Here is a 24,377-nt window from a genome sequence, read left to right on the forward strand (position 1 = left end):
AACCAACACCACCACAACCACCAACAAGTGGTTGTGGGGGTGGGGGTGGTTGTGGGGGTGGTGGGATGTGGTTCTGCTTGCTTGTGTTGGTCATGCTGTTGTTGTTCTTTTTCCTGCCCCTACTGTTCTTGTTGCTGCTGATGCTGTTGTTGCTGTTGTTGTTGCTGCTGCTGCTGCTGCTGCTGTGTTGTATAGAAGGGTTTAAATGTTGCTGCTGTTGCTGCTGTTGCTGCTGTTGCTGTTGCTGTGTGTGTGTAGATATGGAAAATTGATGAGGAAGCAACAGAGGAGACACATCCTCTTAATTGGAAACGAGGAAGAGACACAAGAAAGGCAATTGCCTTCTAAGTGTCTCCTTTTTTTCTCCTATAAGTGTCTCCTTTTTTTCTCCTATAAGTGTCTCCTTTTTCTCTCCTATAGGTGTCTCCTTTTTGTCCCCTATAAGTGTCTCCTTTCTCCTCTCCCTCTCTATTAAGTGTCTCCTTTCTCTTTTATCTGTCTCCTGCAGCAGACAGTCTCCTTAGTGCGACCGCTGATTGTCAACGGTCAGCAGTGTGCAGCTCATGCTGCTGTTGCTGCTGCAGTTGCTGCTGCAGTTGCTGCTGCAGTTGCTGCAGTTGCTGCTATTTGTCTCTCCTGTCTCCTGTCTCTGTCACAATAGTATAGGGAGGTGTAGGTGTATCTATACGGGCAGCAGGAGACAGCTGTCTCCTCTTACTAGGCAGGAGACAGGTGTCTCCTCTTACTAGGCAGGAGACAGGTGTCTCCTCTTACTAGGCAGGAGACAGGTGTCCCCCCTTACTAGGCAGGAGACAGGTGTCTCCTTTTAATTATTTATAGACTTTTTGTCTCCATTTAATTAATTATTTATATACAATACTGTCTCCTTTATATTAGATACAGACTACTGTCTCCTTTATACTAACAGGCAGAGGGAGGGACACAGGTGTCTCCTTTATATGTATTAGGGGCGGAGACAGGTGTCTCCCCCTCCTCAGGAGACAGACACTATTAGGGGAGGGCAGCAATAATAATAATAATAGCGACTAATAAATAATAAATAATAAATAATAAATAATAAATAATTAATAGTAAATTTAGCTAATAAAAATAATACTAGTAGGGACAGTGTCTCCTTGTCTCCTTTTTGTCTCCTCTATTTATATTGCCCTCTAAGACTGTCTCCTCTGACCCCTACAGCAGCAGCAGCAGCAGCAGCAAGAGTAACAAAAGCAACAGCAGCAGAAACTCCCCCTTAAACAGCAAAAACGCCAGTTGCCTCAGAAGCTGCTGCTGCAGCAAATGCTGCTGCTGCTGCTGCTGCTGCAGCAGCTGCTCCCGTTCGGCGTAGGTGCAGCGCAGCAATCCCTGCCTAAGCAGCAGCAGAGACATGCCACAGCCTCCACTGCTGCTGTTGCTGCTGCTACTGCTGCTGCTGCTGCAACTACTGTTGCTCTTCTTGAAGCAGCTGCTGCAGTTGCTGATACAGCTGGTGTTGCTGCTGCTGCTGTTGCTGTTGCTGCTGCGGTTGCAATTGCTGTTGACAGTCTTGCAGCAGTTGCTGCATCTGTTGCATTTGCTGCAGCTCTTGCTGCAGCTCTTGCTGTTGCTGTATCAGCAGCAGCATCTGCTGCTGCTGTTGCTGCTGCTGCTGCAGTTGGCTTGAGTAGGTGCTGCTGTATATAGCGTTTGCTGCAGTCTCCTCCCTTTGGGCCTTCTGCTGTCCCCTTGACAGTAGCTAGCTAGCTAGTTAGCTAGTAAGTTAGCTAGCTAGCTAGCTGCTGCTGCAGTACATAGAAGGAGACAGTTTGCTGCTGTCTCCTGTCTCCTTTAGCTGTCTGCACGTCTAGCAGCAGCAATTGCCTTCTGTACATTTGCCTTGAAGGGCTGCAGCAGCTTGCTGTCTGCTGCTGCTGCTGCTGCTTGCATGTATTCCTCTCCGTGTGCTAAGCAAAAGGAGACAACTTTATGAGAAAGAGACAGGGAAGGAGTAGCAAGTGCTGCTGCTGCTACGAGCTGCAGCAGCAGCACGAGGGAGGTAGGCAGCACCAGCAGCAGCAAACGTACAGGGAGAGATGCTAATATATATTGTATGCAGCAAATTAAGAAAAAGTACTCCAATAATCTTATTGCTGTTGCTGCTGCTGCTCCTCCTCCTCCTCCTCCTGCTGCTCCTGCTGCGCCTGCTGCTGCATCTCCCTTCCCCTTTGTTGCTAGCTGATGCACTGCCACACAAGTAGGCAGCACAACAGACACTATAAACAGCAGCAGCTGCAAGAAGCACGTAAATACGGACATCTTCTTCTTGCCCTCACGAAGTACAAGCAGCAGCAGCAGCAGCAGCAGCAGCAGCACGAAGGATCTGCTGCTGTTAAAGGTTAGGGTACTAAACCTCAGCGGTGCACCGCAGCAGCAGCAGCAGCAACACACACTATTAATAATAATAATCAGCTGTATGGATACTGAGACGCCAAGAGGTGGCGCCACACAAGCAGCAAAACCGGCAACAATGGCAGCAGCAGCAGCAGCAGCAGCGGCAGCAGCAGCAGCGGCAGCAGCAGCAGCAGCGCGCCTCTATAGAACAAGGAAAGAAGATATTAAGAAGAAATAAGGTAAAGGTAACGAATAAGAAAATACACCCAATAGATACAACAAAAGAGCTACATTTGCTGCTGCTGCTGCTGCTGCTGTGCCGCTCTCCTGTCACTGCAGCAGCAGTAACAGCAGCAGCAGCAGCAGCAGCAGCAGCAGCCACTGCAGCAGCAGCAGCAGCATGCAGAGGCGGCAGCGGTGTTGTTGGGCTGTGTCTTTGTCCCTCCTATAAAGAATAATTTTTTATTGTCTCTTTCTTCTTCCTGTCTCCTCTGCCATCGCTAAAGGCGATTGGCGGTGCTGCTGTAGTAGCAACGCCGCACCAGCAGCAGCAGCAGCAGCAGTAACAGCAGCAGCAGCAGCAGCAGCAGCAACTGCTGTAAAAGGATAAAGGCAACAAGCACTGGGGGGCTTGTAGTCAATAACAGCTGCGAGGTGTAGCTACGCAGCTTAGGGCTATTTATCCTTTTGCTGCTAGTGCTGCAGCAGCAGCAGTTGCTGCTGCTGCTGCTACTACTGTCTCCGCTTCAGTCTGTGCTGCAGTTTCTGCTGCTATCGCTGCTGCAGTCGTTGCTGCAGTTTCTGCTGCTGCTGCTACCTAAAGCTAGGAAACAGCAGTTATACCTACAGCAGCAGCAATAGCTGCTGCAGCTTTTTTGTGCAAACACACTTGTCTGCTGCTGTTGCAGCAGCAGCAGCACGGAAGAATGTGCAGCAGCATATACAAAGTGCTGCTGCTGCTGTCAGCAGCAACCTTGCTTCTTACCTCCGTCCCTTCGGGTGTATGGGCAGCAGCAGAGAAGAGCAGCAAATCGCGTTTTGAGGGTGCAGCAAACGAAAAAGCAGCAATCACGCAGCTAAAGCAGCAGCAGCAGCAGCAACAGCAGCAGCAGCAGCAGAGCTTAACACAGCAGCAGCAGCAGCAGCAAGAGCAGCAGCTGCAAGATGATGCAGAGTTCTCCTTACGCCGCGGTTGGTATAAATTAGCTCAAGAGATCATCCTTCACTCACACATTGTTGGTACGCTGCTGCTGATGCTGCTGCTGCTGCTGCTCTTGTTGCTGCTGTTGCTGTTGCTGCTGCTGCTGCTGCTTGTCTCACTTATTTATCTGCCATGTTATCATTTTGCTGGCGTTTCTACTTAATGCTGCTACTGCTGAATTTCCGTCTCCAATCATGTTTACTGCTGCTGACGCTGCTGTTGCTGCTGCTGCTGTTGCTGTTGCTGCTGCTGCTGCTGTTGCTGCAGGTGCGGATGTTGGGTATCGCGTGCGGAGTGTAGTGAGGGAAATAAGAAATGATTTGTTAGAAGTTGAACGTCTCCTTAGCAAGCAACACGATGCAGTCGCAGTGTACGTACAGCAGCAGCAGCAGCAGCAGCAGCAGTAACAGCAGCAGTAACAGCAGCCACAGCAGCAGCAACGGTTCCCTAGCTTGTGTCGAAGAGCAGCTTACCGCGGTAAACCTGTTGAGTGCATGCATGTATGGTCTGTGGCGGCTGCTGCTGTCTGTTTGTCTTGCTGCTGCTGCTCCTGCTACTTGCTGCTGCTGCTGCTGCTGCTGCTGCTGCAGGATGTCCCCGGCGTTCCAATGGGCGGAGTCTCCTCTTGAAGTATTCTTAAATATTAAATTTGCATACAGATGGAGCAGCCCTGGTAATGCTGCTGCTGTTGTTGCTGTTGCTGCTGCTGCTGCTGTTGCTGCTGCTGCTGCTGCTGCTGCTCGATAGTGCTGCCGAGTTGTTACACAATATTTGTTTCTGCAGCAATTGCTGCTTTTGCTGCTCTTTTTGCTGCAATTTCTGCTATTTTTGCTGCTGCAACTGTTGCTTTTGCTGCTGTTGCTACTACTACTATTACTACTCCAACTACTACTGCTGCTGCTGTTGCTGTTGCTGCTGCTGCTGCTGCTGCTGCTGCATAGGTGCATTATCGTTAGAGGACAGTTCAATATCGAGTACATTTTCATCATTTAGATTTGTTGGTTTGGCTAAACACTCGGGAGTTAAGAGACAATATACTTTAGATCTACAGCTCTATAAGGAAATATTGCCGCAGGTGCTGCTGCTGCTGCTGCTGCTGCTGCTGCTGCTGTTGCTGCTGTTGGTGCTGCTGTTGGTGGCGGTGGTTGTGGTGATGCTGGTGGTGCTGCTGCTGCTTATTTGATTGGTTATGTGAGGGGGAAACGGTTCTGTTGTTGGGGATCGTGCGGATGCTGTTGCTGCTGGGCTTGTTGTTGCACTCCTGCTGCTGCTGCTCTTGCTGCTGCTCCTCCTGCTTGTTTTGCTTGCTGCTATGGGGGTCAGATTCACCGTACATTTCAAGAAAACCCTGCTGCATTTGCTGCTGTTGCTGCTGCTGCTGCTGCTGTTGCTGCAGAAAACGAAGTGGAATTTCGCCTCCGTTGGCAAAGTTGTGTAAGTGCTGCTGCTGCTGTATTTGCTGCTGCTGTTGCTGCATCTGCTGCTGCTGCACATGCTGCAGTTGCTACTTCTTTTATTCCAGTAGCCCCCTTTGCTGCTATTGCCTCCTTCGCTGCTGTTGCTGCTGCAGTTGCTGCTGCATGTCCTTTTCTTTTGCTGCTGCTGCTGCAGAGTTACATTAAGAAAGAAAGAAGTTGGTGTATGGGGCCGCTTAACTGCAGACACCGTAAGACAGGACTGCTGCTGCTGCTGCTGCTGTTATGGCTGCTGCTGGTGTTGCTGCTGTTGCGAGAGTATCGTGGCGCCTAGACAGCATTGCTTTGCTGCTGCTGCTTTTGCTGCTGCTGTGCGCAGGCGAAGATAGCGAACATGAATGTCTGGATAGACATGAAGGAAAAGTAGGGACATTGTTGCTGCTGCTGCAGCTGCTGTTGTTGTTGCTGCTGCTGCTGCTTATTATGCTTTCGCCACCCGCGGTTGAGCACTGGCATTTGCTGCTGCTGCTGCTGCTGCTGCTTCTGCTGCTGCAGGCACCAGAAGGATGTCGACGCGTTTCTTGCGGGGAATTTCACAGTACCAGTAGACACAGAAGGGCCTGAAGACGGGCAGCAGCAGCAGCAGCAGCAGCAGCAGCAGCAGCAGCAAGGAGGAGCACAGAAGGGAGATGAATTGTGAGAGAGGAGTAGGAATTGTTTTGTTTTCGTGTGTACAGACACATTGTGCTGCTGTCGTTGCTGCAGTGCAGCAGCAACCGCAGCAGCAGTTGCTGTTGCAGCGCAGCAGCAACAGCAGCAGCACATGCAGCGCAGTAACGGAGACAGCATTTCTTCTTTTCTTTCATAATTCACCGTTGCAGTCTTAGCCTCCAAGCATATCTAGCCAGACAGCTAGCTAGCTAGGCAGCTAGCTAGCTACGCAGCTAGCTAGGCAGCTAGGCAGCTAGCTAGCTAGGCAGCTACATGACTGATTTGCTAGGTAGCTAGCTAGTTGGATAAAGTATGCGGAGTGAGCTATGTATGATATTAGGAGCAGCAAGTACCTAGGCAGCAGCAGCAACAGCAGCAGCAACAGCAGCAGCAACAGCAGTGTAGTAGTAGGGACAGTGCTGACGTATAGAGGATTCGTTCTTTGCAGGCGAATGTTTTGTGCTGCAGCGGCTGCTGCTGCTGCTCCTTTTGCAGTTGCTGTTGCTGCGTTTGCCTCTGACCTAAAGGCCAATGCTGCTGCTGCAGCAGCAGCAGCACAGCTAGCTGCAGCATTGGCTGTATTGACACCCCATAGTCTATTGTTGTGCACATACAGCGGGTGTGTCTGTCCCCTTTGCTGCCTGTCTCTTCCTTCCCCTGTATTGTCTCTGTCTCCTTGAGCAAGGAAACGGAGGAGACAGGGAGGAGATATGCATGCAATGGAGACAGTAGCAGCACAAAATAATGCGGGAGAGGGGCGACCGAGACAAGAGACACAGAGGCAGAGTTGACAGCTAAAGGGGCATGTTACATTTTTCGCTGCTTTGCTGCACCGCCAGCAGCAGCAGCAGCAGCAGCAGGAGTAGCAGCAGCAATGTGAATCCGCACTAGTAGAAATAGCACAGGAAGTGTACAGCTGCACATACACCTCAAACACTACACATTCAATTAACAGTTTAATGCAGTTATAGCAGCAGCAGCAGAAGCGCGGCCTGCTGCTGCAGGGTTATACTAGTAGCAACAGCAACACATTAATCTCTGGCAGCAGCAGCACCAGCTGCTGCTGCTGCAGCAGGCAAGGTTGCCCAGTACTCCTAGCAGAAACAAATAATAGAAATTTAATTCGCAATAATTGAACAGCAGCAGGTGCTGCTGCTAATGCTGCTGCTGCTGCTGCTGATTCAACGCTGCAATAACACCGACCCCACCGGCCTGCAGCAGCAGCCGCGTGGCAGCCCCTAAGGGCGGAGGGGCCCTCCTCTTTTCCTTAGTAAAAATTTAATTAAATTTTTGTTTAGTTTATTAAAATAAAGCAGCAGGAGTAGCGCCATCAGCAACAGCTGCAGCAGCAGCAGCAGCAGCAATAGATGGCGACTCTACTGGAGCGTGTATGGATACCCCAGTCTGCCACAGCAGCAGATCTTCTGCGGCCTCCGCAGACAGCAGCTTCTGCAGCAGCAGCAGCAGCGGCAGCAGCAGCAGCAGCGCAATTTGGCTTTAAAGATGGAGTTGCAGCAGCAGCAGCGGCTCCATGTCTCTGGGCCTCCTGCGCGGAGCCCCTTTGCCGCCACAGCAGCAGCAGTAGATACAACAGCAGCAGCAACAACAACAGGACGCAACAGCAGCAGCAGCAATCTAGCAGCAGCTGCTGCTCCCTCCTCCTCCCCCTTCTCACGGCCATCTGTTTCTTCCGTGGATGGCACCCTCTCCCACAGCCTGCACCGGAGGAGCAGCAACACAAACAGCAGCAGCTGTAACAGCAGCAGCAACAGCAGCAGCAGCAGCACCAACAACAATAGTGTTGGATTCGAGTCTGCGGCTCTGCGTCTTGCGGCTGCTGCAGCAACAGCCATCAACAGCAGCAGCAGCACTACAGGAGAGGAACCGTTATCAATCGGTGCTCGACACCAACAGCATCAGCAGCAGCACTTTGCTGCTGCTGAGCTAGTCTCTTCAGGGCTACACAGCAGCTCTCAGCAGCAGCAGCAGCAGCAGCAGCAGCAGCACGCTAGTGCCCTGATGGGGAAAAAGGGCCCCTTGCTGCTTAGTGAGCTCGACACCCCATTTGAAGTCACGCGCAGCAGCAAAGCAGCTCGCTTTTTAGCGGGTGGCTCCCCTCCGCACCACCAGCAGCAGCAACAGCAGCAGCAGCAGCAACAGCAGCATGGAGCAGCAGCAGGCATGCCAACATCGAGCAGCGGGAAGTTGCTCCCTGTGTTTCCCGATAGCTCCACTGCAGCCCTAAGGAGCAACGCCAGCAGGTCTTCTGTTGGCAGCAGCAATAGCAGCAGCAGCAGTAGCAGCAGCAGCAGCAGTAGCAGCAGCATTACGGGTCTTGCTGCAACACACTGCAGCAACACTCACAGCAGCAGCAGCGGGCCGCTGCTCTCTCTGCCGCTGTCTGATGCAGGAGTCTCTTCAACAAACAGTATTAGTGCAACAACAGCAGCAGCAGACGCCCACAGCAGCAGTGGTGACGGCGGCGCAGCAGCAGCAGCTGCTGCTGCAGCCGTTGCCGCAACTGCAGCAGCAGCAACGCGTAGCAGAGCAGAAGCAGCAAGGGCGATTGCAGCTTCTCGAGAGCTGCTGCAGCGGGTGGGGCGCGTCTTGGGTTCGCGACCAGCAGAAGGGACAGCAGCAGACACAGCAGCAGCAGCAGCGGGTACAGGTCCCCTTGGGGTTCATGCGCAGCCAACCTTGCTGCAGAGCTCATCTCTTGCTGCTGCTGCTGCAGCAACGGTTCCTGCTGCTGATGCTGCTGCTGATATGCAGGGCAACTTTTTTGCTGTGTCATCCATGGCAACTTCATGGACGCACGACAGTCAGCAGCAGCAACAACTGCAACAACAACAGCAGCAGCAGCAGCAGCCGCAGCTGCTGCAGCGGGTAGCACAGACCCACCGACCGTCAACTGCTTCGGAGGCATTGGGGTGGTCATGGTCCGATGAAAATGCTGTTGCAGCAGCGCAGCAGCTGCTGCTCCCGCAGCAGCAGCCGCAGCAGCAGCAACAAATGCAGCAGCACCAACAATTGGAGCAGCAGCAACCACTGCAGCAGCACCAGCAGGTGCAGCCGAGGCTAGGAACTCATACTGCATGGGATTCATTGAGGCGCAGCCTCAGCAGCAGTGCCAGCAGCAGCAGCAGTATGAGCAGCAGCAGCAGCAGCGAGGAAGCAGAAGAGTTAGGGAAGAGGATTATGCCTTCCTTTCCTGCTGCTCCTCAAGCGGAGCAGCAGCAGCAGCAGTTTGGTAGAGCAGCAGCATATCCATCAGTTACTGTGTCTGCTGCTCCGTATTCTTCAGGCAGCAGCAGCACCAGCAGCAATAGCAGCAGCAGCAGCAATTGCAGCAACAACAACAGCAGCAAGCCTGCGGAGCAGACAGGGAGCAATTTTGTATCCATGGGACTGGGAAGCCGCTGTACAACGGCAGGTAAGAGAAGCTGAATTTGCTGCTGCTGCTGCTGCTGCTGCTGCTGCAGTTGTTGCTGCTGTCGCCATTTTTGCTGCTGCTACAGTTGCTGCTATGTGGATCTCTTAGTTTGACGCTGCTGCTGAATGCTTACTTTTGTGCTTATGCTGTTTTGTTTTCTGCTGCTTGTGCTGCTGCTGCTGCTGTTACTGCTGCAGGGGGAGCAACTGAATCGGGGACGCCGTCTCCAACGTCAGCATCACAAAATTGGAGCACGCAGCAGCAGCAGCAACAGCAGCAGCAGCACCTGCTGCAGCCGCAGCAAGACAGCATCATTGGCAGCAAGAATTATGCAGGCGTTAATTTAGATGGCTTTCCCCCACTGCCTGGTGATGCTGCTGCTGCTGCAGATACCTTGCACCACAATCAGCAACTGGAGCAGCAGCAGCAGCAACTGCAGCAGATGCAGCAACAGCAGCAAGACGACACTCTCTCTTCGTCTTCCTTGGCCTCTTCAGAGGTGGAGGCGGTGGCAGGAGCCTTGGAGTCTAGCCCAGACGGCGCTGCAGCTCTGCTGTCTTTAAGCTATCAGCAGCAACAGCAGCAACAGCAGCAACAGCAGCAACAGCTGTTAATGCAACAATCCCCCACAAGAATACTTCGCCCTTACCCCACGTTGTTGGATAGGCCGCAGGCTTTGCAAGCCTCCAGCAGCAGCTGCAGCACGAACAGATCCCTTGTCCCCTTCCCTGCTGCTGCTACTACTGCTGCTGCTACTACTACCGCTGCTGCTACTGCAACACAAGACTTGCAGCAGCAACCATATGTCGCCCCGAGCAGCAGCAGCAGCAGCAGCAATAGCAGCAAGTGGCTGCTGCATCCAGTTGGTCCTTTGGCCCAGACAGCGGATTTTGGGCGTTTCTATGAGGACTCATCGCGTGCATCGTCTCCTTCTTCTGGGGCAGCAGCAGCAGATGCAGCAGCGGCAGCAGCAACAGCAACAACAACAACAGCAACAGCAAACGGAAGCCACCAGCTGGCGCTGCTGGCCTCTCCTGCACCTTCCTTTGGGAGCAGCAGCAAGCTGTTTCAGCCTCAGAGTCCTCCTGCTGCTGCTGCTTCTTCCGACGGCGGCAGTCCTGTGTGGTTGCATCGGCAGCAACACCAGCAGCAGCAACAACAACAGCAGCAGCAGGCGCAGATGGTGCAGCTGCTGCAGCGGCAACACGTAGAAGAGCTGCGCGACAGCAGAGAGAGATTAAGAGACAACTTATGGTCCCTGCTGCAGCGGCTGGATAAGCTGCTGCACGAAGCCGACCTGCAGCCGCTGCAGCTGTGGAAGGCAGCAAGCTGCTGCCACCCAGCTCTGCCAGCAGCAGCAGAACAGCAGCAGCAGCAGGATGAGTTCGCGTATGAAGTAGAGACAACTGAGGTGTATGTACAACAGGTTGTAGGCTGCTGTGCCGAGGCTGTCGCCCAAACCCTACAGGCGCACCAGGCTCGGGGGCAGCTGCTGGTGCAGGTGCAGCAGCTGCAGCAGCAGCAGCAAGCAGCAGCAGCAAAACACAGTGAAGCGCTTTCCAAGCTACGGAAACAAAATGACACTCTTGCTTCAGAGGTGTGGTGTATGATACTGCTGTTGCTGCTGTTGTTGCTGTTGCTGTTGCTGCTGCTCTTGCTGTGTTGCCTGCTAATAGAGTCTATGCATCGTTTGCTGCGGCTGCTGCTGCAGGTGAATGCTGCACGTGCTGTTGCTGCGGACCTCCAACGGCAAGCTGCTGCTTCAGCATCGCTGCAGCAGCAGCTAGTAGCAGCAAAGCACAAGAATGAGGAGCTGCAACAGCAGCTACAGGAGGCAAAGAAAAAGGCGCAGCTGCAGCGGGAAATGATCACGGATAGGGACAACCAAATACGCGTGGTGCGCTGCTGGTGCTGCAGCTGCTGCAGCTGCTCCTAGTTGTCTACAGCAGCAGTTGCCTCTGCTTTTGCTTGTTTGTGGATTTATTGGTGGTGTTTAGTTTGCTGCAATGGCTGACTTGCTGCAGCCTGTGTATGTGTGTGATTTTGCTGCAGCTGGAGCAGCGCGAAGCAGTGGCCGCTCGGCAGCAGCAGCAGCAGCAGCAGCAGCGTGCTGCTCGGTTTGTACAGTCAGGGCTGATGCACCGACGGGGATCTGCTGGAGGTCAGCAGCAGATGCTTCTAAAAAGAGAGGCTCTTGATGTGGCGAGGCAATACGAAGCAAAGGTGCGGCTGCTGCTGCTGTTGCTGCTGTTGCTGTTGCTGTCCCTGCTGCAGATAGTTGGTGTGTCCTTGAGGCCTTCTCCTTAGGGCTTATCTGTGGGGTCTCTTATGTTTTCGTGCTGCAGGTGGAGGCGAAGCAACGGGAGATTGACGGATTAGCAGCAGCTCTGAAAGTGGCGCAGCAACAGCTACAGCAGCAAGTTGGCAGTGGCGCAGCAGATGCTGCTGCAGCTGCTGCAACTGCAGCAGCTACAGCAATAGCAGCCGCAACAGCAGAGGCACAGGAGGAGAAAGCTGCTGCTGCTGAGCTGCAGCGTAGGGAAAAACAGCTTCAGCATCAGGTGGAGCAGCTGCAGCTGCAGCTGCAGCAGCTGCAAAAGAAGCAGCAGCAGCAGCGCAAGCAACAGCAGCAGCAGCATGAATCAGAGGTAGAAGCTCTTCGATCGGATGTGGCCATGCTAACCAAAGCCCTAGAGAAGGAGAAGGCGGAGAGAATGAAGGTCTGCCGCTGCTGCTGCTGCTGCTGCTCGTTCTGCTATTGTTGCTGCGTTGGCTGCAAGCCACCGCTGCAGCACCTGCAGCAGTGTTGCCACTGCCATTGCCCGTTACTGCTGTTTCTTGGCCGCATGCTAACCAGAGACGACATGGATTGGTGCTGCTGACTGTATGTGTGGCGCTGCTGTTGTTGCTGCAGGCCGAAGCTGCCGCTGCGGTGCGGCAGCAGCGAGACGAAAGAGTTGCAGCAGACCTGCGGGCCACAAAAGAGGAGGTAAATAGCCAGTGTAGCAGAGTACCCTGCGTTTGCTGCGTCTGTTGCTGATGTTGCTGCTGCTGCTGCCACTGCGCTTGCCGGTACCCCGCTGCAGCTGCTGCTGTTGCTGCTGTTGTTTTTGCGTTTGCGGCTCAGTTGGAAGCAGAGGTGACGGAACTTCGATTGAGGCCTTCACCAGAAGAAGTTGCTGCCCTTCACGAACAGCTGCGAGAGATGAAGGTGTGCTGCTGCTGCTGCTGCTGCTGCTGCTGCTGCTATTCTTGGGTGTTGCGCATCATTAGCGGTCATCAGATGCTTTCGTTTGCTGCCACTTACCATTGGTGCCGTTGTTGCTGCTGCTGCTGTTGCTGCAGGAGCAGCTGAATCCCCTTAAGGATTCAGATGGCTGCGGAGATCCGCGGTTTCTGATGCGCTGCGACAAGTTACTGCAAGGAATGCAGCGGGAGGCCCTTCAGCAGCTTGTGAAGGTCTGCTGTTGCTGCTTCTATGCCGGTGGCTGCCGCTGCGTCAGATGCTGCGCCTCTTGGCATATGATCCGGTTGCTGTTGGGTTTCGTACCTCTCCTTGTGTTTGTTCTGGTGGTGGTGCTGCTGCTGTTGTGAATATAATACAATCGTGCTGCAGCCACTCTGCTGCTGTGGGTGTCTGTGCACTGCAGAAGTGCTGCGCGGCTTTCCGGTGTTTGCCTTCAAGTCTATCAGGAATCGCGTCTCTGCAGCAGCAGAACCAGTTGCTGCAGCAGCAGCTGCTGCGGGTAAGACAAAGCTTATGTGTCTGCTGAGAATGGCGGCATCGAAGCATCAGCAGGAACAGCAGCAACAGCAACAGTAGCAGCAGCAGGAGTGACTTTCTTGCTGCTTGCTGTGTGCAGGTGCTGCTGGCGTTGGTGCTGCAAGCGGTGCCTCCTACAGACTCTGAGCTACTGAAGAGTATGAAGAGAAGATTAAAGCAGCAAGGGGCCCCTAAGGTGACAACAGAGTGCTGCAGCAGCAGCCTGCAGCAGCAAAAACTGCTCTTCATCGCCAGAGCCCTCTCCAAACTCAAGTGTCATGCGAAAGCCGTACGCTCTGCTGCTGCTGCTTGTGCTGCTGCTGTTGCTGCGCTTGGTGGCATTCACGAGCTGCTGTGCCTGCGTTTTGGAGTGCCTCCTGCTGTTGCTCAAGCGCGCATGGCGCGGTTAACTATGGGTTCTGCTGTTACTGCTGTTCCTGTTGCTGCATTTGCTGCTGCTGCTGTTGCGTGTGATGTTTGGGAGCAGTTGAGCAACTACACGGCGCTTCAACGTTTGCTGCGGGACCTTGTGGGTCCTCCAGGGGCTTGCCCACTTTCCGTGGAGGAGCAGCTGCAGCAGCAGCAACAACAGCAGCAGCAGCAGATTGCTGCGTTGCTGGAAGAGTGCTGCGCATTGAAGCCCGAGGAGCCTTTAGATCTGCTGCAGGAGCAGTCATCAGTTGAGGAATTCTTCTCGCGTCTCGTGTGCATGCAGCAGCAGCACGAAACGCAGCAGCAGGTTTTGCTTTCAGCAGCAGCAGCAGCAGACGCTCAGGCCGTATCATCGCTTCGGCATATTGTGCAGCAGCACCAGCAGCAACAGCAGCAGGAGCAGCAGCTGACGGCGGAGCAGCAGCAGCAGCAGCAGTTCCTCTTAGATTTGAAGACGCGTCTTGGCTATAAAACAATCGATGATTGTGTTTCAGGTGTACAGACAGCTTTACGCCGCCATAGACCCCTTGATACTCTATTCAGATCTGTATGCGACCTCCTGGGGGTCCCCCGCAGCACCGCAACTTGTTCACAGGTACAAAGCAGCAACAGCAGTAGCAGTAGCAGCAACAGCAGTAGCAGCAAATGCAGTAGCAGTAGCAGCAACAGCAGTAGCAGCCAAGGGTTCTGCCGGGAACAAGACGTAAGCTTCACATTGGCATATGTTGTACGATGCAGGTAGAGAGGGAAGTCGTGCGGCTTTTGGAGAGCAGCAAGCAGCACACGGAGATACTGCAGCAACAGCAGCGTCTCATCGTGCAGCAGCAAGCTATCATATTGAGTAGCAGCACGCTTGTCCCTCCTGCTGCTTTAGCTGCTGCTAACGCTCAAATAGCAGCAGGAGAAGCTGCGGTTGCCCAACAACTGCAGCTCCCTCCTGCTAGTACGCAGCAGCAGCCAGCTGCTACCGCTGTTGCAGCACCCGCAGCAGCAGCAGCTACCAGTGATCAGCACGGGTCTGCTGCTTCTAAGGAGACAGTTGCTCGCGTTCTAAGCGAGCTGCTGCACTCTGCCATTCATGGCCGTTCTACAGTTAATGCAGCAGCATAGCACCAACAACTGAAGCAGCAACAGCAGCAGCCGGTGCAGCTGCTGCTGTCGTTGCTGCCGCTATTCTGGTGACTAGTGCTAAACTCTGGGGCACCCATTTTGGTTTAAAGGCCTCTGGCCTTTGGAAATATGTTTCGTTTGCTTCGAAAGGAAATAGCTGCAGCAGCAAGTGGTGCTGCTGCTGCTACACGTGGTGCTGCTGCTGTTGCACGTGCTGCGGTTGCTATGTGCATCCCCGATGTGTGCATACACTTCATGTTTCTGTTGCTGCTGCACTGCGGAACAGCACCAAACGGATCAGCAAGATCCGCAAGCGCAGCAGCAGCAGCCACAGCAGCAGCAGCAGCTAGCGGGAAGCACAAATATAGCCTCACAGCTGCTGGGTATAAAATCCGGCAAAGAGTCGGTGATATCGTATATAAATGAAGAGGCACCAGCAGCAGCAAAGTGCGCTTCTTGCCCTCCTCCTTCTTCATCTTGTTCTTCATCTTGTCCTGCTGCTGTTGATGCTGCTGTGGTTGCTGCTGTTGCTGCTACTGTTAATGATGCTGCTGCTACTGTTGCTGCTGCTGTTGCTGCTGGTGGTGCTACTGCTACTACTGCTGCTGCTGCTGCTGCTACTACTACTGCTGCTGCTAATGCTGCTACAGGTACTACTAAAGAAGCAAGACAACGAACAACAACTTCGTTCCGTCGGAAAGACTGGGCAGTTGCCGATCGACTACTAACTACAATATACCCACCAGCTGCTGCTGCAAAGGCAGCAGCAGCTGCTGCTGCTGCTTCTTCTGCTGCTGATGCTGGAGACAGCCCATCCCCCGACAACACGAGCAGCAGCTGCTGCCGCTGCCGTAAATAGCCCATCTCCCCACAACGAGAGCAGCCACCGAGTCCACCGGGTCGGGTAGCTAGCGGACAGCCAGAGCTAGCTAGCTAGCTCTCCCACAGCTAGCTAGCTAGCTCCTTTGGCTACACACAGCTAGCTGCTTCGAATCCATATTAGTGGTCGCCGCGGCAGCTGACGCCGCAGCAGCAGCAGCGAAGGCCTCAACTGCTGCTGCTGCGCCTCAGCAGGGAGATGGCTCAGGCATCCCTCGGTCCCTCTGCGCGCGGCTGCTGCTGCGCCCCAGCAGTGGATACTGCTGCTGTAGGTGCTGATGCTGCTGCTGCCGCTGCTGGGCTAACAAGAGGCTGCTGCACTGGGGGTACTTGCAGCAGTGGATACGGGGGGAAGATACCCAGGGGGAAGCTTGCGGGGGCGTACTGCGGCGCCGGAGCAGCACCAGCAGCAGCAGCAGCAGCTGCTGCTGCTGCATACGGCATCTGAACAAAAGGAGTTGCGTAAGGCAGCAGGCCTGGGATAGTGGAATAAACATCTGTAGGAACAAAAGGTACCTGCGCATACACCGGAGCGCTGTTTTCTACTGCAGCACGTTGCATCATCAGCAACTGCTGCTGCTGCTCGTGCTGCTGCCAGCCATGGGTTGGGTCCTGCTCCGGCACAAAAGGCTGTTGATGCTGCTGCTGCTGCTGCTGCTGCTGCTGCTGCTGCTGCTGCTGCTGCTGCTGCTGCTGCTGCTGCCCTCTTGACGAATGGCCGTCCCCGCGTCGATGGTGCCCATGGCCATGGCCATGGCCATGGTGGTGATGATGCGACTGCTGCTGTTGCTGCTTCTGCTGCTGCTGCTGCTGTTTTTGCTGCTGCTGCTGCTGTCTGTCCGCCGGCGCCGTTCGGCTGTTCTGCGTAGGTGTCGATCCACCACGCTGCCTGTCTGCCCCCGGGGCTTGCTGCTGTACCTGCTGCCCCTCCGTCTGTGCAGCAGCTGCAGTACCAGGAGCAGCAGAAGCAGAAGCAGCTGCAGTAGTCGTGGTAGCGTTTGCTGCTGCTGGTGCTGTGACGCCTCCAGAAGATTGTTGCTGCCCTTCTGCCGCACCTTTCCTTGCTTTATTCCTGATAACTGCTGCTTCTGCTGCTGCAGCAACATTCAAGCTAGCAGCACCGCGCAGCTCCTCAAGGAGTGCCACAATATTGAGTCCATGCACAGAAGCAAACTTCTCGAGTTCTGTGCGCCTGTAACTGCAGCAGCAACAGAAGCAGCAGCAGCAGCAAGCACAAATGATCATCCAGCTGCAATAAACAGCTTACACCAGAGAATGCCACATGCTGCACGTCCTGTACGCAAAGCCTGACTCCTGCTGCAACTGCTGCTGCTGCTTCTGCTGCTTACTTGCGTTTCCGTAGCTCCTGTTCTCCGTGAGCATGGCGGCAGCTCTCTCCTGCGGGGCAGGCTCCCCCCCGTACCCAAAACTTGCAGAGCTTTGTCTGCAGCAGAAACAGCAACAGCAGCCACACCAGCAACACCACTCTCCACACTCCTTAAGGACGGTCTGCAGCTGTAGCAGCTGCTACAGCACAGTTGGATTCCCTTTGAACTGGGGCAGTTACGCTTCTGGTACTGCTGCTGCTACGGAATTAGTTCCCTGCCTTTCACGGCATAACTAAATTTTGGCGACCCCAAATCGCAGCAGCAGCAATAGCAGCAGCATCACAGTCACCAGAAGCAGCAATAGCAGAAGCATCAGAATCACCAGCAGCAACAACAGCAGAAGGCTCAGAGTCAGCAGCAGCAGCAGCAGCAATGTGGCGAACCTTGTAATAATCGCTCGTGCTACGCAGTTCTGCCTCGCCGTGGGCAAAAACACACGAGCCGTCAGTAGCGGGGCACGTACCCTGCAGCCACCAAACCCTTGACCGGAGACCCTAAACCCTAAACCCTATGCCGTTGACGCTTGAAGGGTTTAGTCTAGCCTCCAGTGCTCGACAACAACAACTACTACTGAGCCTAGAAAGTATACTAGGGTTAAGGGTTTCTTTAGGGTTTACAGTTTTGCTTACCGCCTGCCAGTGTACACACATCTTCGTCTTAGTAAGAGCCGGAGGCTCGCGGAGTTCCTCTTGGCTGTGGGCGTAGCTGCAGCTGCTACTCTTGGAGCAGCTGCCGTTTAGGAAGTTTTGGCACATTTTAATGCTGCAAAAGACAAAGAAATACTACTAATAAACCATATTACTAAATTAACAATAAATTATTTTATTATTTTTAAGTATTAATATTGCTGCAATACATGATAGTACTTATTATCTTAGCAATTTAGCGGGGTAAATGAACAGGAAAAACAGGGAAGTACAGAAAAAAAGGGAACAAATAGAAGAAAAAGGAATCAAGAAGAAAAATAACAAAACAAATATACTTGCAACAGCAAATAAAGCATACAAACGGAGGAAAGGCAGACAAAACAACTTGCCGCATGTACCCCCACACGCGTCCACCATAAACCCTAAACCCTAAACACTAAACACTAAACCCTCACCGGAAAAATTGATCTTCAACTTGATGCGGCTTCTTCTTGAGCATGGAATGCGTGGCATCGCTCTGTGTCCGCGTTCTTGTGCGAGCACTGTTGCTGCTGCTGCTGCAGCTGCAGTTGCTGCTGCTGTTGTATCGGCTGTTGCTGTTGCTGTTGCTGCCAGCACGATTCCTAGGAGGCCTTGTGCAACGCCTCTTCCTGGAATTGCTGCAGCAAGCAGCAGCAGCTGCGGCTGCTGCTGCCGTTGGCGCTGCCGCTGCTGCAGCAATGCCCTCTGCTAAGGACCCAAACTTGCTGCTGCTGTTCCCCGAGGCAGAAGCGCCTGGTGCTGTTGCTGCTGTCGCTGATGCTAAACCTTTTTGCTGCCGCATCTGCTGCTGCGACTGTCGGGGAGGAGGAATGGGCACCTCCAGCTGCTGTGGCATCAGTTGCTGCTGCTGCTTCTGTTGATGCTTCTCCCCCTCCGTCTTCTGCTTCAACAGCAACTGCTGCGCCTCCTGCTCGTGCGGCAGCTGAGGCTGCGGCTGCTGCTGCGATTGCGGCTGTTCCTGCTGCTGCGGCTGTTCCTGCTGCTGCAGCTGTTGCTGCTGCTGCTGTTGATTGTCTGTGGAGTCAAATGCCTCTGCTGCTATAGTTGGTGCAGCGGTGGCTATCGGGCGGTGCTCTTGCTGCAGCTGTTCTTGCTGCAGCTGTGGCTGCATCTGTTCTTGCTGCAGCTGCTGCTGCTGCTGCTGTCTTAGTTCTTGCGGTTGTTGTTGCTCAACAGGAGTTTCGAGTTCCTGGGAGCCACGTCCCTCAGGGTCCTGCTGCTGGTCTTGCGGTGTCAGCTTCAGTTGCTGCATCTGCTGCAGCACCAGCTGCTGCTGCAGCAGGTGTAGCTGCTGCCTGCTCTGGAGGCAGTCCCGCAGCACACCGCTGACCAAGCTAGGGGCAGAGGGGCTGCGTCTCATGAGAGCAGCAGCAGCAGCAGCAGCAGCGGACTGCTGCAGCGCGACGGCCCAAAGCCCCGAGTTCTGTGTGCCACTTGCTGGAGCTTGTCCTGCTGCAACTGCTGCTAATGCCGCTGCTGCTGCCGAAGGATCGGCTGTTGCATGTGTTTCAAGCCAAGAAGGATGAATAGAATCTCTCAGGGGAGGTATTTCTCCCCCCTCCCTTTCGATGCTACTTCTGCTGCAGGGGCTGCGGCAGCTGCCGTTGCTGGTGTCGCAGCCAGTGCCTCCACATGTGTCCTTGCTGCAGCAGCAAATGCTGCAGCTGCAGCTGCTGCTGCCACTGCAAACATTTTCTCCTGAGGCCTGAGCCTCCTGTTCAACGAAGGACCGGTCTGGGTACCTAAGTGAGGGAGACATTATGGCTAGAGCTGCTGATGTTGCTGTTGCTGTCGTTGTTGTAATGTTCGTGCTCTTATTGTTGTTGCTCCTATGCTGTTTGCTGCGGTTGCGGCTGCTGCTTCCGCTGTTACAGATGTCGTTGATGCTGTTCTCTGTTCCGCTGCCGTTGCTGCTGCTATCGGTGGGGTCCCTGTGACCCTTTTTGTACGGGTGCAGCAGCAGTTAAAGCCTCAGCTTCTGCGTCCTGCTAAAGAGAGCTCTTATGAAGAGGTCTTAGGGTTTAGGGTTTAGGTTTTAGGCTTTCGCCGCAGCTGCAGCCAAGGCGCAATGCCGGTCATCTGGGGGCAGAGGGGGGTTGGAGGCTGAGGGGAGGCGCAAAGGAATCAGCGGTAAAACAGAGAAAACAACACCCTAAAGACTAAAAAACAGAGGAAGGCAGAAGATAATCAAATGAGAAGGACAGAGATCAAGGGCTTCGCCCCCTCCTGTTAAGGTGCTAAGATTGCTTGTCAACGGGACATAACAGCATGAGCGAGCCTCTCGAACGCTGACGAGTCATATTGAGGTGTACATACACCTCTGGAGGAGCCTCAAATGATTGAAAATCGATCGAAGAAGACCGAGTCCCCAAGCATCCCTGTCCCCTCCCCTGCTGCTGCAAAGGCGCAGGCACAACGTATGTTTCTTATGCCCAGAGCAGTAGCAGCAGCCGCAGCTGCAGCAGCGGCCGCTGCAGCAGCAGCAGCAGCAGCAGCAGCGGGCTTGCTTGCACGGAGGGGCTCTGGTGTTTGTGTGTCTCTTTATATTCATTTTACAAAATAAATGCCTTGTTTTAGACTCATTTAGATAAATTTTCCTTTAGTTTTAGTCAACACCGCCAACAAATACAAAAACGGGGGCTCTTGCCGCCCCTCTGCAGCAACCTCTACAGGAGGAGGTTTGAGGCGTCCCACCAGCACTCCCCCCGCCCTTCCCGTGGTACAGTAGTTGCGATTTTGCTCCTTTTATTCATTTCTCAACTGTTTTCGAGCTTTATTCTTTGAAAAACACCTCTATTAATCCCTGCACCACACCGTAACACCAGTCGATTCTCTCCGCTACTCCAGCATAGTGTGTCCGCTGCAGTAGGCAGGACTGTCTGATATTGGCACATGAACCCGTACTCCACCCTGGTAGGAATCTGGCGCCTAATCATAAGTTCCCAGCATTTTCATGCATTGTTAGTGCATGCAACGAAGAAGGCTTGTTTATGCTTGCATGTGGGGCTGTCTTGCACCTTCGAGTTGCTGGGAGGTGCGTTGCAACTCGTCTCAGACCGCCTCCTACACGTAGAACTTTAGGTGTTTGGCCCGCTGTGCCCAGTAATCACTGAGACTGGGGAGGAAAGTTGGGGGCTTCTAAGGAACCCTCTCTTTAGTACTTCAATTTCACTGTTCTTGAGAGTCCCCTCGGGTGGGACCAGAATTCTCGTTACAGGTCCTCTGGGTTGTATGTTTGCCTCGTGTTGTGAAGGCCCTCGACTTTAGCTGAGGTAATCTGCGAAAGCGCTAACAGTGAGTGTGGGAGTTCTAACACAGCAGCCAGAGGGCATGATGCTGGTGAGAAGGGGGGCTCACAATCCGTTATACATGGACAAAAGATGGAAAGAATACGATCAGACCTGCTAGGGTGTTGGATTCCTCTGCTACGTCTTTCATAAGTATGCACTTGTTGTTGAGTGTCGTCTAGTTGCTGCATCGTTTGTTGCTGTTGTTATTTACTTGGTCTCCAAACTGCTGTTGCTTGCGCTTTTGCCTTGCCACCTTGTATGCACTTGTTGTTGAGTGTTGTCTAGTTGCTGCATCGTTTGTTGCTGTTGCTACTACCTTTGTCTCTAAACTGCTGTTGCTTGCTCTTTTGCTTTGCCCCCTTGCTACTGGAAGCCTGCGGCAAATGCCGCTGTTACATCAGGTAAGGAGCCCTCAGAATAAGAAAAGAAAGAGCAATTGAGGCCAATCCACTATACATGGATAAGAGATGTTGAAAATACAATCAGACCTGCTTAAAGGGACTTCTGCTGGATGCCTTCGACATTGGATATGCAATAATAGTTCGAGGAATTCATACGGGTACCACAAATTGTGTGCAGGATGGAAATTACTGTAACGTTTTTGTTGGGTTGCAAAAGGGTGTCAGACGGTCTCCTCTTTCTTATTCCCAGGCCCTTAGGCAGCTGTAACCAGCGAGCCTGTAGGCTGGAGTGGCACTCAGCTGTCTTGGTAAATTCTCACATTAAGCGATTCCTTAGCAGCTCATCATTCGGATACGCTAGCTCGAGGATCCCCGTACAGGAGACCCCTGTTGCTGCTGTTGCCTTCTTGATGCTGCTGTACGCGATATTCCAGCAGCAGCCTTGGCCCCAAAGTGTCGTCGTACAGTGTCTTCTACATCCGGTTTACAGCTGCAGAAATTTCTACAGATGCATGAGATGCTACTGCTGTTCGCTATGTTGGTGTCTTATGTACGATGGTGTTATATGCCGTATTTACCACCTGGAGAACTACCGGACGAATGGAAATGAACTGTGCAGCAGCAGCACGTTGTGCAACGGGCGCTCTCTCTGTTGCCCCTCCGGCGGCAGAAAGTTGGGGCAACTGTGTGGTCAACGCTGTTGCCTTTGATTTACTGCTGAAACCCAGCAACAAACAAAGCTAGTCAATAAAACAGACGGTGGGTGGCAGCAGCACTACCTGCTTCAGCAGTGCAACAGCAAACCTGCGCAGTAGCGTGAGCTTGTTGGCGCTGTTTATGTCTTCATCCCTACTGTTGCGGTACCGTGGTGCCATTGTTCTCACTGACACTAACTGGGGCAGTTGAAGCCTCGAGATGGCTTGTTATCAGTTGAGCCACCTACAGCAACTAGTAATGCAAGTCAGTATCTTATGCAATCACAAGCCCCCTGTACAGCGTTCAAGAGATTCTACTCCACCGAGAGTCCCCCGTGCTTGCAACAAGATTCCTTCTTGTTCGTGTTGCGCAAATGAGATCCCCGCGAGGTTGTTGCCCGATTGTCGATGATTGTCTGTTATGGCTTATTGAACTGTGCAACAGAGCCACCTCTCCTAATAAGAGGATAGAAGGTGTTCTGTGCCTTCCGTGCACTTCAAAAGCGAAATTAATTGTTTTCGCAGTGTTTGTGCAACTCAGCACTATACCACAATGGGTATAATCCTCACAAATATATTTACATGCTCCCATGTATAACCTGGGCTTGTGCCTAGGCATTGAGTAGCTAGTACCTCCATAAAGTCAAGAAAAATGGCAGCTGAGGTTGCCATTCAAGAAGACAGGCTTGGGAGGCTTTGGCAATTTCAGGAAACTCCTGGCTGGATCTAGCAGCTATTAGTTTAATGAACAGCTGCTGCTACCGCTGCTTACACCAACTGGGTTCGGTGGGGTATGGCAAACCGCTGAAGGCTGGTGCTGCTGTTGCTGCTGGTGCTCTTGCTGCTGCTGTGGCTTGTCGCAGCCGCCAGACTCTAAATGCTGATATATTCCTGCAGTTTGAGTACGCAGTGCTGCCGCCCGCCGCCTGCGATGCAGCCGCACACACACCCAAGAGGCATGCAGTAAATGGAGGCAGAGACGGGAACTAAGGGGAGAGAAAAGGAGGGAACAGCTGCAGAAGGGAGTATAGCAGTCAGAGAAACAGAAACTTTCAATCGGGAGACGGCGCTTCTACGCTGTCGCCTTTGCATTACACTATGTGGAGACAGCTGACCTAATGCGCTGCAGATCACTTTTTAATGAGGAGTATGTACCTCCTAACTCCGCAAGCTTCCGAAGTTCCTGTTTAACAGCGTACAGACCCCAATACAGTCACTGATTGAAAACGGGTAGCACAACCTACGAAACAGGGGGAGAATGTGCAACACACAGTAGATTTGAAGACCGTTGATGCCCCCATACGTGTTGAGGTTCACTACAAACGTTTGCGCCGAACGGGCAATTGAGTTGCTGTACCGGCACCCACGGAGAGGGGGCTGGGAGTACTCGGAGAAGCAATAGGGGCAGAAACAGTAATAGTAACAGTAGCACCATTAAACCAAGCAGCAGGAAGAGCGAGGTGAGCAACAGCAGCGACTCCACATGAGGAGGCAGGCGACAACAGCCAAGGAGAACAGAAGACAGCAGAACTGTGACAGAACTCCCAAGGAAGAGGCAGGAGACACAAGGAAACCGAAAGGAATGGGCCAACAGGAGACAGAAAGGAAGCCCAAAAGACAAAAGGAAAGGAACGCCTACCTGCTTTAGAGAAAACAGGAGCTCCTCCTGAGACTGGTCAACTGCTTCAGCCAGAGCGTCACCACAGGAGACCCAGCGGGACCTGCAGCTGTGCACAGACAACGACGAAGACAGGAAAAGGTGACAAGGAGACAGGGGTCGGCACTGCATAAGAGACATAGACAGGAGATAGTTATTAGAGGGCAGCAGTTCAGCTGCAAAGCGAAGCGGTTTCATTCAAATTCTCTGAGGTCTCCATGTCTTAGAAAAGGCAACAACTCACTCAGTCTGCTGCGGGTCCAGTGTCTCCTTGTTGCCTTTAAGCTGCACCAGTGTACTCGTGTACTCTTCGTCGCTTCGGTCGGATGCACTGCCGCCTTTCCTTCCCCCGGCAACTCCTTGTCTCACTGTAGTGTCTCTTGTGGAGCTGTACAGGCACTGCAACTCGCGAGGAGACTCACGCATGGAACCACTGGAGGCAGTGTCTCCCTGGGGATCCAAAGGACCCAAACGGGATAGCTTACAACCTTCTAATATTTGTCGCAATACCCTCCGCTGCTGCTGTTGCTGGTTCTGTCTCTGCTGTTGCTGCTGCTTCTGATGCTGGCGCCGCTCCTGGTGTTGTTGCTGTTGCCGTTCATGTTGCTGCTGCTGTTGCTTTTGCTGCTGCTGTTGTTGTTGTTGCGTCGGCTGCTGTTGCTGCTTTTGTTGTTGGTTCTGGTTTGATTGCTGCTGATGCTGCACCTGCTGCAGTTTCTGCTGTTGGAGTTGCGGTGGAGGGCGCCTCCCCCCTTGCGTCTCGGGGAGATGGACTGGCTGCTGTTGTTGTTGCTGCCGCTGTAGTAACGTATGTAGCAGTTGCACGCGCCTTTCAGCCTCCAGAAGCTGCTGGTGGAGAAGTGGGCTAATCGTGTGGCTGCTGGGGTGACCAAAGCAAGCTTCTGGCTTGTGCTCTGCTTCCCTGATCATCTGAGGGAGA

At 53.3% G+C, this 24,377-nt stretch overlaps 6 protein-coding genes across 6 annotated transcripts; 2 read left to right on the plus strand and 4 right to left on the minus strand.

Annotated features, from left to right (window-relative positions):
* Positions 1 to 3,299: 3,299 nt before the first annotated feature.
* On the plus strand, positions 3,300 to 3,981 carry EMWEY_00023690 (hypothetical protein, conserved; the record flags this gene model as incomplete). The annotated part of the gene is made up of 2 exons (XM_013480831.1): positions 3,300 to 3,612; positions 3,842 to 3,981. The coding sequence occupies 2 exons, from the start codon at positions 3,300 to 3,302 to the stop codon at positions 3,979 to 3,981; spliced, it is 453 nt and encodes a 150-aa protein (XP_013336285.1).
* Positions 3,982 to 4,619: 638 nt separating this feature from the next.
* Positions 4,620 to 4,910, minus strand: EMWEY_00023700 (hypothetical protein; the record flags this gene model as incomplete). Its single annotated transcript, XM_013480832.1, has 1 exon — positions 4,620 to 4,910. The coding sequence occupies one exon, from the start codon at positions 4,908 to 4,910 to the stop codon at positions 4,620 to 4,622; it is 291 nt and encodes a 96-aa protein (XP_013336286.1).
* A 473-nt stretch (positions 4,911 to 5,383) lies between these two features.
* Positions 5,384 to 14,438, plus strand: EMWEY_00023710 (hypothetical protein, conserved; the record flags this gene model as incomplete). The annotated part of the gene is made up of 13 exons (XM_013480833.1): positions 5,384 to 5,412; positions 5,545 to 5,685; positions 7,104 to 9,133; positions 9,331 to 10,730; positions 10,845 to 11,030; positions 11,186 to 11,356; positions 11,479 to 11,853; positions 12,048 to 12,122; positions 12,261 to 12,344; positions 12,479 to 12,592; positions 12,784 to 12,879; positions 12,997 to 14,031; positions 14,073 to 14,438. The coding sequence occupies 13 exons, from the start codon at positions 5,384 to 5,386 to the stop codon at positions 14,436 to 14,438; spliced, it is 6,102 nt and encodes a 2,033-aa protein (XP_013336287.1).
* A 484-nt stretch (positions 14,439 to 14,922) lies between these two features.
* EMWEY_00023720 (hypothetical protein) lies at positions 14,923 to 15,302 on the minus strand (the record flags this gene model as incomplete). Its single annotated transcript, XM_013480834.1, has 2 exons — positions 14,923 to 15,094; positions 15,178 to 15,302. The coding sequence occupies 2 exons, from the start codon at positions 15,300 to 15,302 to the stop codon at positions 14,923 to 14,925; spliced, it is 297 nt and encodes a 98-aa protein (XP_013336288.1).
* Positions 15,303 to 15,521: 219 nt separating this feature from the next.
* EMWEY_00023730 (zinc finger (CCCH type) protein, putative) lies at positions 15,522 to 19,153 on the minus strand (the record flags this gene model as incomplete). Its single annotated transcript, XM_013480835.1, has 5 exons — positions 15,522 to 16,515; positions 16,667 to 16,761; positions 17,089 to 17,169; positions 17,335 to 17,467; positions 17,808 to 19,153. The coding sequence occupies 5 exons, from the start codon at positions 19,151 to 19,153 to the stop codon at positions 15,522 to 15,524; spliced, it is 2,649 nt and encodes an 882-aa protein (XP_013336289.1).
* A 3,363-nt stretch (positions 19,154 to 22,516) lies between these two features.
* EMWEY_00023740 (hypothetical protein, conserved) lies at positions 22,517 to 24,367 on the minus strand (the record flags this gene model as incomplete). Its single annotated transcript, XM_013480836.1, has 4 exons — positions 22,517 to 22,706; positions 22,896 to 22,963; positions 23,420 to 23,501; positions 23,682 to 24,367. The coding sequence occupies 4 exons, from the start codon at positions 24,365 to 24,367 to the stop codon at positions 22,517 to 22,519; spliced, it is 1,026 nt and encodes a 341-aa protein (XP_013336290.1).
* Between the last annotated feature and the right edge of the window lie 10 nt (positions 24,368 to 24,377).

Source organism: Eimeria maxima, genomic scaffold (assembly GCF_000499605.1).
Source record: "Eimeria maxima Weybridge genomic scaffold, Emw_scaff240, whole genome shotgun sequence".
NCBI classification, from domain to species: domain Eukaryota; phylum Apicomplexa; class Conoidasida; order Eucoccidiorida; family Eimeriidae; genus Eimeria; species Eimeria maxima.